We start from the raw sequence: 19919 nt of genomic DNA on the forward strand, positions 1-19919 counted from the left end.
TTTGTTCTTGAGCGGTTGAAAAAATAAAGTATGTGCATACACACACACACACATATATATATATATATATATATATATATATATATATATATATATATATATATATATATATATATATATATATATATATATATACACACACACAATGTTTCTTTGACAATACTGTAACTAACTGTTTCTATTAGTTGGGATTATAGAGAAGAATGTACTCTTGCAAAGGAAAAGGCTGGGTGGAGGGGTTGCCCTTCCTCCTTCACCATCAGAATTGCACCAGGCAGACCCAATCTCTACTGATGGATAAACTATTTGTTAAGTTTGTTGCCTCAGGAACGCTCCTTCTGTTTGGAATTGTGTCTATTCTACTCCTAACTGTACCTATACATGAACTGAGAGAGCCTCCGCAGTACATGGTAAATATTATTACTTGTAAATTCTTGAAAATTAAACATTTAAAACATTTTCTTTCTTTCTTATCTCCTTCCTTCCTTCCTTCCTTCCTTAAGCTAACTTGTTTATGCAGTTTATCTTGATTAGAGGGAGGCATGATTTTGGCAAATTATACAAATTAGGAATGTGTTGTTTTGAGCACACACTAATATGCCATGCTAGTTGTATAATGGGTTTTTTTTCTCTCTCAAAGTAGTTCTGAATAGTACTTTACCTATGTATATACTTTCACATTCACCCTCAGATAGGAATTCATATCCAATCTCTGGGTCATAGGTAGCAACATCAAATCTGAAAGCCAGATCCTGAACCCCAAGTACAAATCTGAACTTACATTATAACCAGGTACAGTGTATTTAGTCAGTTTTGTAGCCATGGGGATGGAGAGATAGCCTTCACATGGTAAACATTGATAAAAGTAATTTTGTTTCTTCCTATTGTGAACCCTGGAACAAATGAAGATGCACACTCAGAACAGTTTGTTATATCAGATTGTTCTGGGAATTGCATCTCCAGGAGTGTGTCATCGGTCACCAGGTACATGTAAACCTCTGGGAACTGTGGGTAAATAAATGTGTGACAGGTCACGGAAACACATTATGTACAAAATATTATTAGTTATTGTACTGGAAATATGCTGGCTATCTCAAAATTTAGTGGCTTCTGTGAAAAAATCACAGTCAGAACATTTGTTATGACAACACATTCTAATCGCATTTAAAAAATCGAAGTGAACATGGATTTTTACATTTTTTGGGCTCTTTCTTTCTCCCATTGCAGTATGGGATTGTGCTGGATGCTGGCTCCTCACATACAGCCTTGTACACCTACAGATGGCCAGCGGACAAATTAAATGGCACAGGCGTGGTCGCCCAGCATAGCGAGTGTCATGTCAAAGGTCAAAGGATTTGCTGAAATTCTTTACATTTATAGGCAGAATAATGGTGAAAAGATATTTGCCATACAGATAAACATCTAAACCAAACACAAAAGCACAAATATGCATGTTATGTTTCAAGATATTTTAACACAGTTTCAGATGCAAAGACTATACAATATATTTTCAGGCATATGAAACTTTTTCACTCTGTGCTCTTATAAGTTTGTTTAAGATTTTCTCTATTGTTTAGCTACTATTTAAGTTTTTTGTATAATAGTAAATAAATAAATATGTGTCTTGTGTTTCTTTGGTGCAGGAGGAGGAATCTCAGCTTATGCTGGTCAGCGGGGTGCAGCAGGCCGCAGCCTCGAGGCATGCTTGAAGCAGGCCATGCGGGACATTCCCCCGGATAGACATCACCGCACCCCTGTATATCTGGGAGCTACTGCTGGCATGAGACTTCTGGAGTTAGTGTGTTTTTTCTTCTTATGTTGCTACATGATGTTTTGAATGTTTTTATGCATACATAAAAATAAAGTTTTTAAAGAAAACTTCTTTTCTGGATGTCAAAACTAAAGGTAATTTTGCTGCACTCTAAAAAACACTGGGTTAAAAACAACTCAATTGTTGGGTAAATATAGGAAAGAACACATGTTGGATTAATTTTACCCAGCAAACTGGGTTGTTTATTTAACCCAGCATTGGGTTGATTCATTTATAATACTAGCTTATGTTTTCTTCATACATTAATTAATGTTTACGGATTAACTTAAATCCTCTTTTTTTAAATAGTCCACGCTGCCACTGGTTTGCGTGATAATTCCTTTATTTGCGATCATATTTAATAGTAGGCTATAGCATATATTTTATATCGTTTTAATACATATTGCCTACATTTAAGTTCATTTAACAAATATTAGAAGTAAAAAAAAATAAACATTTAGAAGAAATTCAAGAGTAATCGACCAGTCTCTGTTGTCCTGTTTCCACCGTAACGGCGCTGGATCTCGTGCCGGAGATGGCTCGCGTTCGGCGGGGAAACTGCTAACTTCAGACCGCCGCTTGCGTTTCACTCGTAGCCGAAAAATGCTGTGACTGGCTCCATAACCTGTCCATAACAATCAGCGTGCAGTTCTGGCAACATATTTTAACATCCTAAGTATTTATATTCTGTATCTTTTTGAATAAAATCAAAAAAGTATGCAAGGTATCAGGCGTTTCCATCACGGGAAAGGAAAGGACCGATGCGACACACGTTTAGGTGATTCACAGAGTGGCCCTGTATGTTGCTTTGCATAAAATTAAATGATATACAGAAGAATAACGCTTTTTTAGATAAAATAAAACATACACAATCCTGGATTTTACCGAAGACATTCACCAAATTTTCTCTGCTGAAGAGGTCGCAAAAAGGCCGCGATAAATAATTTAACCCCTAGGCCTAGGTTATTATTACGTCTGACCCAGGATCTGGGTAAAACAAAAACCACCCAAACACTGGGTTGTTACGTCTGACCCAGGATCTGGGTAAAAAAAACACCACCCAAACACTGGGTTATTATGTCTGACTCAGGAGCTGGGTAACACAAAATCTACCCAAACACTGGGTTGTTACATCTGACCCAGCATCTGTGTAAAACAAAAATCACCCAAACACTGGGTTATTAGGTCTGACCCAGGATCTGGGTAAAACAAAAACCGCCCAAACACTGGGTTGTTAAGTCTGACCCAGGATCTGGGTAAAACAAAAACCACCCAAACACTGGGTTATTATGTCTGACTCAGGAGCTGGGTAACACAAAATCTACCCGAACACTGGGTTGTTACATCTGACCCAGCATCTGTGTAAAACAAAAATCACCCAAACACTGGGTTATTAGGTCTGACCCAGGATCTGGGTAAAACAAAAACCGCCCAAACACTGGGTTGTTAAGTCTGACCCAGGATCTGGGTAAAACAAAAACCACCCAAACACTGGGTTGTTACGTCTGACCCAGGATCTGGGTAAAACAAAAACCACCCAAACACTGGGTTGTTACGTCTGACCCATGATCTGGGTAAAACAAACACCACCCAAACACTGGGTTATTATGTCTGACTCAGGAGCTGGGTAACACAAAATCTACCCAAACACTGGGTTGGTACATCTGACCCAGGATCTGTGTAAAACAAAAACCACCCAAACACTGGGTTATTAGGTCTGACCCAGGATCTGGGTAAAACAACAACCACCCAAACACTGGGTTGTTACGTCTGACCCAGGATCTGGGTAAAACAAAAACCACCCAAACACTGGGTTATTATGTCTGATCCAGGAGCTAGGTAACACAAAAACCACCAAAACACTGGGTGGTTACATCTGACCCAGCATCTGTGTAAAACAAAAACCACCCAAACACTGGGTTATTATGTCTGACCCTGTGTAAAACAAAAACCAACCAAACACTGGATTATTATGTCTGACCCAGGAGCTGGGTAACACAAAAACTACCCAAACACTGGGTTGTTACGTCTGACCCAGGATCTGGGTAAAACAAAAACCACCCAAACATTGGGTTGTTACGTCTGACCCAGGATCTGGGTAAAACAAACACCACCCAAACACTGGGTTATTATGTCTGACTCAGGAGCTGGGTAACACAAAATCTACCCAAACACTGGGTTGGTACATCTGACCCAGGATCTGTGTAAAACAAAAACCACCCAAACACTGGGTTATTAGGTCTGACCCAGGATCTGGGTAAAACAAAAACCACCAAAACACTGGGTGGTTACATCTGACCCAGCATCTGTGTAAAACAAAAACCAACCAAACACTGGGTTATTAGGTCTGACCCAGGATCTGGGTAACACAAAAACCACCAAAACACTGGGTGGTTACATCTGACCCAGCATCTGTGTAAAACAAAAACCACCCAAACACTGGGTTATTATGTCTGACCCTGTGTAAAACAAAAACCAACCAAACACTGGATTATTATGTCTGACCCAGGAGCTGGGTAACACAAAAACTACCCAAACACTGGAAATTAAAAACCCAAAGAAATGACCCAAAAAGCTCAATGCAGGACTTGGGTAGAAAACTAAAAAATATTTTTTAGAATGTGAAATAATATACATTTTTCAGGAAGATTAATAGTAATATTTCGAGATATTTGAGAGGCTGCTCACTGCAGAGCCATGGGTGGAGCGTGAAGTCCACCTTCCTCTCTTGGATGTAATGCTGCGTTCACGCCACCTCGTATTTACCGGAATCTTGAAAAATGACAACACGTGACATTATATTCGGAGCTGTTCACATCCTTTTGGTCCTTGGACTGGGAATTATGCGTTTCCATCAACGCCTAAATGAATCTACAGTGGTCAGGTGGTACAGCGGCCACGTGGTACATCTGGGAGCTTTCAGAAAACTCCCAGCTTACAAGCTGTAATTACAAACTCTACAAGGACATGAACGCTTTTTACAAGCTAGAATTGCTAGGAATTACGAGGCCGCGTGAATGAACCTTAATTTGGGTGTAATGGGTGAAGCTAAGATCAAACCACACCCTAAATCTACTCATAACTCTATCCCTCCACCCATTAGATCCACAGAGGTGGTGCTGGACTAGGTCAAGCTCAACCCTTGATGTCCAGAGAAATGGATTTCATTTGGCTCTGAAATATTTCAATATAATTTCAGACACAAAGCTTCAGTAAAATGTGAAGGGTAAAGTCTGATTTATCTACAATATATACTCTTCCATATAAAACATTTTTCAGATCTATTCTGCCAAGACCAAACATATTAATATTGTCATATCCATTACAATGCCAAACACTCAAGAGAGTTGACATGACAGAAATGTAGTGGCTTAAGTATCAAAAACATTTCAATTTAGACTATGTTTTGGCTGTAAATATTTATATGTAATAATTATGTGGTCTGCCAAATGACTTTTTTCACTGTCTTTTACTTTCTCCAGAATTACCAATCCTGATAGAGCATCTCAGGTTCTTCAAGAAGTCGAACAAAAAATCAAATCCTTTCCATTCAGCTTTCGAGGAGCAGTAATTTTGAGTGGTCAAGAAGAGGGGGTTTACGGTTGGGTCACTGTGAACTACCTCCTTGAAAACTTCATAAAGGTACTTTAATATTGTTAGAGTATGATCTTTTCTTGTCAGTGAAACAGACCATATGAATTATACTTAAAGGTGTCCTAGAACATTCTTTCACAAGATGTAATATAAGTCTAAGGTGTCCCCTGAATGTGTCTGTGAAGTTTCAGCTCAAAATACCCCATAGATTTATATGCCTATTTTGGGGCATCATTTAATATGCGCCGATTCAGGCTGCGCCCCTTTAAATCTCGCGCTCCCTGTCCCCCGAGCTCTCGACTCTAAATCAGTACATAAACAAAGTTCACACAGCTAATGTAACCCTCAAAATGGATCTTTACAAAATGTTCGTCATGCATGCTGCATGCATGCTTCGGATCATGTGATGATAGTATTTATTTGAATGTTTATATTTGATTCTGAATGAGTTTGAGGCTATGCTCTGTGGCTAAAGCTAACATTACACACTGTTGGAGAGGTTTATAAAGAATGAAGTTGTTTATGCATTATACAGACTGCAAGTGTTTAAAAATGAGACAGTCTTGTCTCCGTGAATACAATAAGAAACGATGGTAACTGTAACCACATTAAACAGTACATTAGCAACATACTAACGAAACATTTAGAAAGACAATTCACAAATATCACTAAAAATATCATGATATGTTGTTCTTGCTTGCTTACCTAGTCTGATGATTCAGCTGTGCACATCCAGATGTACTGTCGTTGTCTAATGCCTTGAACATGAGCTGGCATATGCAAATATTGGCGGCGTACATATTAATGATCCCGACTGTTACGTAACAGTCGGTGTTATGTTGAGATTCGCCTGAGGTCTTTTAAACAAATGAGATTTAAATAAGAAGGAGGAAACAATGGTGTTTGAGACTCACTGTATGTCACTTCCATGTACTGAACTCTTGTTATTTAACTATGCCGAGGTAAATTCAGTTTTTGATTCTAGGGCACCTTTAAGCTTTGTCACTACTTTTTATTACAGACTTTTAAATATTAAGCCAGTGTTTTGATTTATGGTATTCTTGCTAGTTTCTTAACTGCTTGGGCCATCTAGTGGCCATTTTCTGTCTTTTTCTGCTCATTTCCACACTATGTAGTATGGCTATGTGGGCCGGTGGCTTAACCCTGGCAGAAAGACAGTCGGAGCGCTGGATTTAGGTGGGGCGTCCACACAGATCACCTTTGAGACTCCCGAGACAGTTGAAAATGAAAGAAACCATATGACTTTGCGTCTCTACGGGCAAGAGTATTCCCTCTACACACATAGTTACCTGTGTTATGGTAAAGAAGAGGCTCTGCGCATGATCCTGGCCTACCTGGTTACAGTATGATGCATCACAAACCAAATGATTCTGCAATATATATATATATATGTATGTAGACACCATTTTGTATATTGGTGATAGACTTTTTAGGATTCTTTTTGTCCTGTGAATAAATCAATTTACATAGTATGTGTTAATTTCAGTCACAGGGTAATACTAGCAAAGTGTACCATCCCTGCTACCCATCTGACTTCACTGACGTCTTCAAGCTTGAGGAAGTGTTTGACTCGCCTTGTGTAGCGTCAAGGAGACCCAAAACCTACGATCCTCATTCGTGGATCAGAGTGCAAGGCACCGGGGACTACCAAAGTTGCACTGGCAACACTTCTGAAATATTTTCCTTCCACTTCTGCCCCTTTTCTCAGTGTTCCTTTAATGGAGTTTTCCAGCCCAACATCAGCGGGGGCTTCATGGTGAGGGGCCCAGAAATGGCCAAAATGGATCATATGAGTAGCATGAATAGCGTCTTATGCATTTCTCTTTCTTTCAGGCCTTCTCTGCCTATTTCTTCACTCACAGTTATCTCCAGCAAAGTACAGGGATAAAGATTAGCACCTCTGCTCAGCTAGAGGAGGCTACACAGGCTGTGTGCAGTATGACCATAGAAGAGGTATAATTTGTGAGTGTGTGTGCATGTGTCTGAGAGTGAGAATAGCAATTTGCCAATAAATCACATAATGTCCACATCACACTTAAATAAAAAGAAAAAGAAACAGTTATATATTTATTTTGCATTATTCTCATGACATCCCCAAATCATATTGTGTCTGCATTTATTTATTTAGTTAATTTATTTTCAACCCGAATTCTGGAAATGTTGCGACGTTTTTTAAATTTGAATAAAATGAAAACTAAAAGACTTTCAAATCACATGAGCCAATATTTTATTAACAATAGAACATAGATAACATAAATGTTTAAACAGAGACATTTTACACTTTTATCCACTAAATGAGCTAATTTCAAATTTGATGCCTGCTACAGCTCTCAAAAAAGTTGGCACAGAGGCAAAAATGGCTGAAAAAGCAGGAAATTTTGAAAAGATTCAGCTGGGAGAACATCTAGCAACTAATTAAGTTAATTGATATCAAGTCTGTAACATGATTAGCTACAAAGGGATGTCTTAGAGAGGCAGAGTCTCTCAGAAGTAAAGATAGGCAGAGCTGTGAAAGAGTGGAATACTTCAAAAACAATGTTCCTCGATGTCAAATTGCAAATGCTTTGCAAGTCTCATCATCTACAGAGCATAACATCATCAGAAGATTCAGAGAAACTGGAGAAATCTCTGTGCGTAAGGGACAAGGCCGAAGACCTTTATTGGATGCCCGTGGTTTTCGGGCCCTCCGACGACACTGCATCACTCATCGGCATGATTGTGTCAATGACATTACTAAATGGGCCCAGGAATACTTCCAGAAACCACTGTCGGTAAACACAATCTGCCGTGCCATCTGCAGATGCCAACTAAAGCTCTATCATGCAAAAAGGAAGCCATATGTGAATGTGGTCCAGAAGCGCCGCCGTGTCCTGTGGGACAAGGCTCATTTAAAATGGACAGTTTCAAAGTGGAAAAGTGTGCTATGGTCAGACGAGTCACCATTTAACATTCTTGTTTGACATTTAGCCTCCGGGCTAAAGAGGAGGGAGACCTTCCAGCGTTATCAGCGTTCAGTCCAAAAGCAAGCATCTCTGATAAGTGCATACGATATGGGCAGCTTGCATATTTTGGAAGGCAGTCCAGATCTTCACATATAGAGAAAAATATGTCAAAGACAACCATGAACTTTTCAGCATCTGGAAACCTATATCAGGTAAGAATGGGACCAAATTTCAACACCAAAACTCCAGAAACTCATAACCTCGATGCCCAGACCTCTTCACACTGTTTTAAAAAGAAGAGGAGATGCTACACCATGGTAAACATGCCAACTATTTTGAGACCTGTAGCAGGCATCAAATTTGAAATTAGCTCATTTTTTGCATCAAATTGTAAAAATTTCTCATTTTAAACATTTGTTATGTTATCTATGTTCTATTGTGAATAAAATATTTAGTTTTAATTCTATTCACATTTTAAAAACATCCCAACATTTCCAGAATTTTTTGGTTGTAGTTAGTTATAGTTTGTTAATTTTATTATGTTAGAAAGTTCATTTTAGTTTTTATACGACTGGCCAACATATAACTACTATAGTTAAAAAAAGTAGTAGTTCTAGCTCATTGTTGCACTGCATATCTGAAGTCCTGTATATCTAATTAATATCTCCTGTTCATTATAGATGACCAGGAAATCCCCCCACTTGAAAAAATACCTGAAGGATTATTGTGCAGTTGCAGTGTATATACAAGTGCTAATGCTTAGGGGTTATAGCTTTGATGAACATTCTTTCCAAAATGTTGCTTTCCAGAAAAAGGTGAGTTGATCAACATGGTTTTCATATACTTGTACATCACAGAACCAGTTTATCTTCTGAATTTGGCAAGACAAACCGTTTCTCCAGTTTGCTGCTGATTAAATGAAAAATGTATTATGTGAATGTGCAGTATGCAGAACCACACCACACTTCAATCTCTACTCTGTTACAGGCAGGTGAGGCCTCTGTGGGCTGGGCTCTGGGTTATATACTCAGTGTGAGCAGCCTTCTTCCAGAGGAATCTGCCGGAATCAGAAAGGGCTTGTGTCCTGCGGCATGGATCTGTTTGTTGATTCTCCTAACCGTCCTCCTCACTGCCAACGTCTGTTACATGGCTCTCCTAGTGATCCGGAGGAAAAGGAGGAATGGAGGTGTCTCATAGCACACTGTTATACTGTTGTTTTCTGTGTCTTGTTTTTCTGTTTGGGCAGACTTGTTGCTGCATCAAACCATCTGAAAGTTATACGAAATTAAATTCATGAGACAAGACATTAATAAAACTAAGCGCTATAATATATAAACATGATAATCCTTCTTTACTATGGTATACGACATTTGAACACTGTATTATGGTTCCATCACAGTAACTTCGTTACTATTTTAACTTTTTTTTTTTATCTTATGTGAGACACTAATTAACTTTACTGAAAGAATTTTATGTCTTTTCTGTCTCTAGTGTCTTCAGTGATCCAGAACTGTAGTTATCTATTTTTGCCCAGTTCATATTTTTCTTCAGTTAATGTACAATAAGAAATTCATGGCACTTCACCTATTTCTCAGACTGAAGGAATAAATCATAATGTTAATTATTCACCAAGCTGAATTCATTTCAGAGGCAGGTTACTGATTTTATTTTACTTTCTTATGATTTTACAGTAGTAATATCTGAATGCTTTTTTTAAATAGAAAAACTATGCTTATACCATTATAATGTTTTAATATAATTGCATACTTACTTTCTATAACATAGTGCATCATTATATATTTTAATAACACAAAGATTCGATTGAATTATAAGTATTTGATCTTCAATAATATAAAACACCAGATGGTGGCAGTAAGCATCTGCTCAATTCAGTGGCTGCCTGGCACGTAAAGAAACGTGATCCTACTGCGCATGCGTTCACCACCTCCCTTCATATCTTAGCCATTGCCATGTAGGGCTCTGGCATTTTAGCTAAAACAGCTTCAGTTTTGATTTATTTCCAGGTTTAAAGAAATGTCCGAGCTTAAAGCTAGTGTATCGTGTTCTCCGCAGTGTGCGGAAACAGACAATATCAAAAATACAGACGATATCAATCCAGAAACAGTACAAAACACTAACACCAATATTTCTCAGGTTGAAGAAGGTGAGTCTATCAGTTGAAACCCTTCAAAAACTTCAAAAATGCAGTCATATGGAGTTTATTTGCATCGAATGTTTGTGTTTGAGTTGTTTGAGATGGATTCATGGGTGGTAATAAAGCTTAGCGAGCCAACAAGCTAGGCTAGGCTAAATATTAGTACCCATTATTCACCTTAAACAACCACCACAAAAATCCCTTTTTATACAAGTCTTGTGTGTTTAAGTCGATTATCGGCTGAAAATACACGATAAGACATAAAACGTGGGTTGAATGAATCAGAAAAACATCGTTTAGATCGATTAATTCGACGATTAAACAATCTAGCCAGGCAGCTAATGTATTATTATTATTATTATTATTTTGCCTATAATTATTATTCTGGAAAATGGTTTTGAAAAACAGCTCGTTTGTGCAAATTTAAACGTTTTAATTAGTTTTCAGTAGTTACATTTTTAACTAACGTTAATGTCATTTTGTTTAATAAAAAAATCTAGTATCCCATATAGAGCAATGTATATTTTCTGTTAGACAATAATTTATGTTAAACAATAAACATTAATCAAAATTTAGTTGTTGTTTTTTTTTTAATGCAATTTTAGTATCCACAATCTTGTAACATATTTGTGACTAAATTGTTTGAGAGTACACATTCAGGAACAAACAGCCTGAGTGAATTGAATCACCATTTTATGCAAATAATGGACGTGGAATTCATGTAAGTTTGATGTATTTTACAGTAACATGAACATCACTCTTTTATTTAGAGATATGTACATTACAGCAGTACATTCATTAAAACAATGGCAAAAGAAGCCACTGCATGCACAAATTGTTTCTTTAGGGGTGCACAATATCATTTATGGGACGTTTTTAAATATCAGTTTCAGTAGTTTAGTTCTTACTTTATAATCTTGTGTCTAGATTCAGTTGTAACATTTAAAGCTATTGGACTTTAACTGTTTTTTTTTTTTAATAATATAAAATTTTAATATTTGTCATTAAGCAGTCAAGCATAGCATGAAAATCGATGCATCCTTAATTCTGAAAAAATATGTTAAAATAAGTTTTTTTATTTTGACTAGTTCCATTAGTCTTAGACCACAAGAGCCTGATACACTATTATCAGTAGATATTGCTTGCACAAATTCATGAAATATGAGCAGAACGAATTCCTCTGTAAATGGTCTGTAAAACCATTCTTGTCGTATTTAGATCAGTTCCAACGATTTATGTAAGAATGAATTCATGAACAAAATTAATTCTGCTCATGCTCATCACTTGTTAAATCACAATTTAGCCAGTTATACTGGTATTTCTAAGAGATACAATACAGTACTCTCCATTTTTTTGTGGCTAGTGTTACTGAATGTCTCACTTTTGTATCTAAAATCTATTTCTAATCATAAATGTCATGCTCTATGAAAATCTGATTGGTAGAAATTTGCTAATGGGATCCTGTATGCACAAATCACATCATTCATGCTACCCTGCACAAAATTATGTTGAGATTATTTCAGACCTTAAAGCAACCCTGTTTAAATGTGTACATTATTTACACTTTTACTGTCTGATTTTCCTGCAGGGTCTCAGAATGACAGTGATCTTCTCAAAGGCTTGTTGACTGATAACTTCTGTCACGTGTGTGAAGCAACCCTGATTCATGAGTCCCAGAGAATTTCTCATTATGAGGTTTGTGAAATCAAGTTTTTCTGTTTCAAGTTTCTCTGTTTCAAATTCAGGGCTGCTGTCATATTTCTAACACTGCTTTCTATGCTACCAGGGGAAAAAGCATGCACAAAGGGTCAGGATGTACCTGAATAACAAAGCTAAAATGATCAAGCCGAGCCAAGAAGTTGGAGGCCTATTGGTATGTAACAGATCATACAGGGCTGGGACAATAAATCAGTGTATCATGAATCCAGAAAGGATTCTGGATCAATTCTGAGATTTTCTGAATGTATCAGGATTCTCTCTCGAATCGATTCTGAGCTTAGTTTTTAACAGCAGATGGCACTGCGTGCTTTAGAAACAGCTGTACTCTTCCAATTCCTTACACCACTTGAACCTAAAATAACCATTCAGAAAGATTGAAAAGGTTGAATTGAATTACAAGGATGTTTGCAGTGGGCTGTTTACATCAATCTCACATCATAAAAACATTCTGAGGTTCAAGCACATTCTCAGACTCAGTCGAATGCACGAGCGCTCTTCATCCTGAGCATTTGAGCATGCGGTTAAAAATGAGCCTAGAGCGCCATCTGCTGTTAAAAACTAAGCTCAGAACCGATTTGAGAGAGAATCGCAATGTATTTGGAAAATCTCAATGGATTTAGTTTCCCAGCCCTACAGAATATGCATATATTACTTTTAAAGGTTTTTAAAGATTAGTTTGCTTCAGAATTCAAATTTCCTGATAATTTACTCACCCCCATGTCATCCAAGAGGTTTATGTCTTTCTTTCTTCACTCGAAAAGAATTTAAGATTTTTGATGAAAACATTCCAGGATTTTTCTCCATAGAGTGGACTTCACCGGGGACCAACGGATTGAAGGTCTAAAGTGCAGTTTTAGTGCATCTTTAAAGGGCTCTACATGATCCCAGCCGAGGAATAAGAGTCTAATCTAGTGAAACAATCAGTCATTTTCTTAAAAAAAAAAAACTATATACTTTTTAACCACAAATGCTCATCTTGCACTGCTCTGCGATGCACCATGCATTACATAATTGCGTTAGAAAGTTAGAAAAACTCAATCTCATTTTTTCTCCAACTTCAAAATCGTCCGACATCATTGTTTTACCCTTTTTACCATCGTTGTTTTTGTAAAGGTTTGACTTAATCTTTGCACGTTCGCATTGTAAACACTGGATCGGTACTTCCGCCTATGTCATGAATGACCTTTCCAAAATTATTATGTAATATATGGCGCATCGCAGAGCAGTAATACATGAGCATTTGTGGTTGAAAAATATACAATTTTTTTTTTTTTTTTTTTTTTAAGTAAACGACTGATCGTTTCACTAGATAAGACCCTTATTCCTCATCTGGGATCATGTGGAGTCCTTTGAAGCTGCAGTGAAGTTGGAGAAAAAAATGAGATTGAGTTTTTCTAACTTTCTAATGCAATTATGTAATGCATGGTGCATCGCAGAGCAGTGCAAGATGAGCATTTGTGGTTAAAAAGTCCACTATATGGAGAAAAATCCTGGAATGTTTTCCACAGAAACCTTAATTTCTCTTCGACTGAAGAAAGAAAGACTTAAACATCTTGAATGACGTGAAGGTGAATACATTTTTAGGAAATTTTAATTCTGAAGTGAATTTTTAAGCAGAGGTGAGGGTCTCAAGTCGCAAATTGAATGACTAAATAAAGAAAATGACTTGATTTGGACTTGAAGACAAAAACTCGAGACTTTACTTGAACTGTATGACTAGAGAATGACTTTATAAAGTAGTTACATTATTTTTATATATATCATTGTAACATCAATTGATGAACAAACGGAACCACTGACACCATTTAGGAGAGTCTATGCAATTGCGTGACACTGCACAAGCACAGAAAAAAAATACAGCTCGGTAAATACAGAGGGTAAAAGAACATCTCCCAAGATTGTTTCTTTTGGATATAAACACTTTGAAATTGACCACATTTATAAATGGAGATTTGCTGTGTGCATAATAATTGGCAAAGGATATCGGATATGACCTATACATCCTCAAACTTCATTCACCACTTCAAAAAGGAAAGCTATGTAAGCTAACCTGTTTGTTATAGTTAAATCTGAGAGAATAATAGTCAAAACAGCATGTTTCTCTATACAAAAGTATGTTTATTTCAATTATGCCAGTTGAAGCTTAAGGCTGACAATAGATTATCCATTTTGTGTTTATTTTTGTTATAGAGAGGTCTGTCTGCAGAAAAGTTCTGCGAGCTATGCAGCATGGTGTTCAGCTCTCCCACTGTAGCCAAGTCGCACTACGAGGGCAAAGTTCATGCCAAGAACATGAGAAAAACCAATCCTCCACCACCTGGAGGTAAGTAAAATCAAACTGGGATCTGTTGAATTTGGCTCTTCACCATTGTGAGCAAAACCTCTCATAAACGCCTTTTAAATTATTCTACTTTTAGCGCCCGTCGTAGAATCCACATCTCCTGTTGCCCTCCCATCAGTGAATACTGTGCAAAATCCAATCAGTCAGGAGCAGAGCGACACTTCTGGTTTGGCCGATCAAGAGGTTGACCTCAATGATCCCAATAAGTACTGTGCTCTGTGCAGTGCTTCCTTCAACAACCCTCTGGTTGCTCAACAGCACTACAGCGGCCGGAAACATCAGCGGAACCAGTCCCGACAGGAAATGCTGGATCAGATGGGGGAACAGTCAGAACATGGTATACATTAAAATACATCTACATCAACCAAATTAATTAATATTAAAATTAATAAATGTTAAACCCTATTTCTTGTACTATTTTGTTTTTCTCTCACTACACACTACAGTGAGCTCCCTGACTTGTCCGATTTGCTGTCTGACGCTCAGCTCAATAGAGATGTACCAGGCACACATGCAGGGTAACAAACACTCCGTCAAGTGAGTGACATTACTCTTATTAGTTATTTCATTTTATGCCTTATTGTGTCAGCCACTAGGGTTTGTACCTTGTTTTAGGAGACTGAGGCCACATCCACACTTTCCCTAATCTTTTTTTTCTTCCTCGCTCTAAAAAAAAATTCCATAAATACTGCATCATCTCAAGAAATATCTGCTTACACACGTAACCACTGAAACCAACTCAAAACGATGAAGTATACATGCCAGCCCAGTATGTGTCACTGTAATTCTGCCACAGAGATACACTAAAAACGTAGAAACGTAGAATAATCTTATTGATTACAAACTCTTGTATACAAACTTTAGTAAAGCTTAGTAATAAAGCTTTATTTTAATAAAGTTAGTTGGCCCAGTAGCTTCTGCAGCACGAACACAAGCATGTAGTTCGCTATTGTTGTTGCTGTTACGTGACGTAGGGATGTCTGACTAGGGTCGAGACGTGGGGTGATGACATCATCGTATGGATTGGCTGTACACACGAAAATGCAAGGGTGTTGTTTTCAGATTTATCTACTCTGGGACCTGGTTTAAAAAAAATAGCGGTTTCAGGCTCCCAAAATGCCGGATCCGTCTGGACGAAACGGCGATGCGATACAAAATTTTTCCGTATACAGCTAAATGTGTCTCGGTGTGGACGGGGCTCTGGACCTTAGTTTCCATTAGCGATCAGGCCAGGCTGATTAGTCAGCCAATATTTTACATTTTTGAATGCTTCATGAATGAACTTCCAATTGAATACTGTCTGCTTTCAAATATTTTAAAGTAAAAATGAAATCAGAATTGATCTAATTTACTTTCTAAATACACCTTCATAGTGGGGCTGGGCGAAAAACAATATCATATCAAGATTGCAGTAACATTTGCATCGATGACGACGATAAGCTCTGGATATTTTTTACTCAATATGAAACAGCCTATCACACAGCAGAAATAAACGCAACAACAGCCAGTCAGTGCATGTCGCTAATAAGTGATTTCTGCGTTTCTCTGTGTGAATGAGTGCTGTAGATTTGTCTGATACATAAATGCTCACCATGTTTTCAGAGTCTACTGTCTCAGTATATGACGGCATGAACACATGCCTGTTGAACACAGAACACAGTTCTGTTGTTCAGCATCTTATTTGACAAAAAATAAAAATGCAATGTTTTTTGTTGTAAATTAATTGTTATATTTTCATTTGATTACATTTTAAAAACGTGATTAAATTGTTAAAGTTTATATACATTTAATATTAATCCTAAAAAAATAAAATCGAAAACACAGAATATAGGGGAAAATAAATTAAAAGGTAGCTATTCTGTGGGGTTAAATTGTGAACAAACAATTTTAAATGTTTACATTCATTTTCAATGTCTAACAAATATGTGGAAAGCATTTCCTTCGCCATTAATGGTAAATTAATATTGTGTTAAATATCAATATCATATGAAGTTAATTTTCTTTCAAATGTTCATACATATTGATATTACTTCTGCATTTTACTTATTTGCGTACGCTTTTGGCAAACCCATATTGGTTGATTGATAGTTTAATCTTAATCTGCTTGTTATCAGCCATCTGAATCAGTGAAATTGACTTCATTCTTTTTCATTCTTCTCGGTACTTAGAGAGAAGAAAGTTATTGAGCTGTGCAAATCTCAGAAGAAAGTGTATGACTCCTTCCAGGATGAGCTGGCTGACTACATCCAGGTGCAGAAGGCCCGGGGACTGGAGCCCAAAGCAGGGCTGGGCACTGTGGGACAAGCAAGCAAAGTTATGGATGAGAGTGCAACAGAAGGTCCACTGACAGCAGAAGAGATTCCTCATCCTGTCCAGTTGATGCCGCGTTTTCCGCCTCCTGGTTTCCCTCCACCTCACTGGCACCCACAATTCCAGTCTCCGGTCACTAATTTTGGCTTTGGGGTCACTGGTCCTGTCCCACCCTATCAGCCGGGATATATACCACATTCCCGTCCTCCATTCATACCTGGTCAACTATATAAAAAGGGGAGGAGCCCTGAGTCATTTAGCTCCTCCTCATTCTCAGGCTCCTCCTCCTACACTAGCAGCAGTAGTGACAGCAGCAGCAGTTACGACAGCAGAGAGAGGAGGAGACGGAAGAGAAAGATGAGAAAGCGCGGAAAGAGCAAAAGAGATCAGGAGGATGGGTCTGATATGGAAAAGAGAGGAAGGGAAGGAGTGGCGGAACGAGGGGAAAGGAAAAAGAGGCGGAAGGGAGACAGGAGAGGAAGTGTAGAAGGAGAAGATGATAGAAATAAGAAATGGAAGGAGAGAAGAAAAAGAGACAGAAGCTCTAGTGAAGACGAGGAAAGCAGAAGTAAAAGAAGACAAAGCAAGAAAAGCAGGAGGCACAGGGATGGACATCATGACAAGAGACGAAAAGAGGAGCTCTTGGAGAAACAAGAGGTTGAAGTGCAAAATGAGGAAGCACATGGAAGGATGGAGGAACATGGGGAGGATAGGACAGAAACAAAAGATGGCAAACAAAAACACAAAAAAGAGAAGAAAAAAGGAAAAGAGAAGATTAATCAAGAAGACAACAGGACAGAGGAGGAAAGGCTCTGGGATGAGACAATTCTTGGTGTTTTTTAAAGACTTTTCGATGATGGTTTGTCAGTATTGTTGTAATAAAGCTGCACGGGACCTCAGAAGAGCACTGAAATCTCCTGGACCCATCTCACTATTTATGCTCTCTGAAGAACTCTAAAGGCCTTTTTTTTTCATTCAGAAACTCATCTGCTATCAATTCCTTTTTAAAGGATCAAAAAATAAAAAAAATTGTCATCATTTACTCACCCTCATTTCATTTTAAACCCAGATGACTTTATTTTTTCATTGGAACACAAAATTAGATGTTTTGAAGAATGTTCATGCTACATACAACTTGCACAATATATTCTGAGTTTTTGTGAAGTACAGAGAAAAATTTGTTGATATTCACTGAAAATATTGAAAATTATTCCGCATATTTAAGAGTTCTGCAGCATTAATCCATTTTCACAGTGTGGAAAAGAGCAGTGTGAACATTATCTCCTTTTGTGTTGCACAGAATAAAGGAAGTCATACAAGTTTGGAATGACATGAGGGTGAGAAAATGGTGTGAAAATGGTCATTCTAGGATGAACTATTCCTTTGAATGCTCAGGACTACAGACTATATAGGATGTCTCTAGAGCTGCACTTCTCTCTTGGAGAAATCAGTAAACATTTTATACCTTGTGGTGTGATGCAAAAACACACTACATGAGCCATCCACCCATGTATCCTTTAACTTGCTTCATAGTTTTCATCAAATAAATCCCTCTCACTGTTTATATCAGCATAGATTTAGTATTTATTGTTGAGTGTTTTCTAAAAATCTCATACATGAATCTTTTCGTATGTTCATGACTTAATAGAAGCATTTCCACTTTTAGCCTCAAGGGGGTGCTGATTGCCACCATGTATGCTGTATCTGGATCAGCCTTGAAATGCCTTTCTCTGACTCTGTGTTCAAGATAGATGTCAATAATGAACGTCGAGAGTAAAATGAAGAGTTTGTCTGAATAGAGGTCAGATTTGCATATCGTAAATATTTCCCTGTATCAGAAGAGCTGCAATCCTTTGTTTTGTTGCATTTCTGTGTGTGCAAAACAGTAATGTAACATCAGCCTCATTTGATGCAGCAGTAGCATACAGGAATATTTTTTGTTTGCAGGTCTAACAGGTGCAGGAGTTGAATGAGGACACGACTGCTACTCTGTTGACCTCTTTCTTGCATAGAGCTGCATTTCCCTTTTTGAGACTTCAGACAAATATAACAATCGAAAAAAGTGGTTGTGCTGCATATCTGATATCCAATGGCTCCATTAAACAATTCTCAGCAATTCTTGGTTTTAGAGAACTTTCTTACTTTCTTAGGGAACATTTTGAATGTGTTTCAGAGGAAATGATACTTGGAAAATACATTAGCAAATACAAAATGCATGATTCAGCCAAAAATGACAATTCCACAATTTACCAACCCTCATGTTGTTCCAGTCGTAGGTTGGGATCCGGGCTGGTAAGCTCCAATATGACAATAAAAAAGCATCATAAAATACAGTCAATTTGAATATGCATAAGCACAAATGATATTTAATATAGTTAGATTGATTTCTGAAGGATCATGTGACACTAAAGACTGGAGTAATGATGCTGAAAATTCAGGAATAAATTACACTTTCAAATATATTAAAACAGAAAACCGTTATTTTAAATTGCATATACACTGTAAACCCGGAAAAAAAAAAATCAAATATTTTGAGTTAAGTAATTCAAAGTTCAAGTAAGCAGAACTGGCAGATTTCAATTTTGGATTCATACATTTTAATTGCTCTTAACTTATTTTTTTTTAGCAAGTTGTTTCATATATTAAAAGTATAAGAAAAGTCTGCGAGCCTGGACTCGAACTCTGGTTGCCCGAAATAAAATGACGCTCTATGTCAGCGCGCTGCCCACGAGGCTACCAGTGTCAACATCTTAAATTTTATTTTAAGTAGTGGAAATTTATATAGCTATAACTAGCTAATTCAGCAAATGTTAATTGGTCACACAATGCTTTGATAACAGTAGCATAGGAATTGCTGAAAGAGTACAGAAATATAGAATATTTCTGAAATACCTGTTCTCAATCTAAGCCCATGCTCCACTTGTCCCCCCCCCACTATTAAACACTACTAAATCCTCCACTTAACATTAATCTTGCATAAAAAAAAACATTATAAAACACTTAATTTTAGCATTTATTCTACCTTTC

General features: G+C 37.4%; 2 protein-coding genes across 2 annotated transcripts; both read left to right on the forward strand.

Moving 5' to 3' along the window:
- Positions 1-293: 293 nt before the first annotated feature.
- Positions 294-9681, forward strand: entpd2b (ectonucleoside triphosphate diphosphohydrolase 2b). Its single transcript, XM_067376114.1, has 9 exons — positions 294-410; positions 1228-1345; positions 1644-1794; positions 5293-5452; positions 6541-6768; positions 6912-7181; positions 7259-7378; positions 9048-9182; positions 9355-9681. The coding sequence occupies exons 1-9, from the start codon at positions 294-296 to the stop codon at positions 9562-9564; spliced, it is 1509 nt and encodes a 502-aa protein (XP_067232215.1). The 3' UTR covers positions 9565-9681.
- A 621-nt stretch (positions 9682-10302) lies between these two features.
- On the forward strand, positions 10303-19091 carry zmat1 (zinc finger matrin-type 1). Its single transcript, XM_067376023.1, has 7 exons — positions 10303-10531; positions 12111-12217; positions 12309-12395; positions 14432-14564; positions 14659-14919; positions 15029-15119; positions 16751-19091. The coding sequence occupies exons 1-7, from the start codon at positions 10402-10404 to the stop codon at positions 17733-17735; spliced, it is 1794 nt and encodes a 597-aa protein (XP_067232124.1). The 5' UTR covers positions 10303-10401; the 3' UTR covers positions 17736-19091.
- Positions 19092-19919: the final 828 nt, after the last annotated feature.

This window comes from Chanodichthys erythropterus, chromosome 22 (assembly GCF_024489055.1).
Source record: "Chanodichthys erythropterus isolate Z2021 chromosome 22, ASM2448905v1, whole genome shotgun sequence".
Classification (NCBI taxonomy): Eukaryota; Metazoa; Chordata; class Actinopteri; order Cypriniformes; family Xenocyprididae; genus Chanodichthys; species Chanodichthys erythropterus.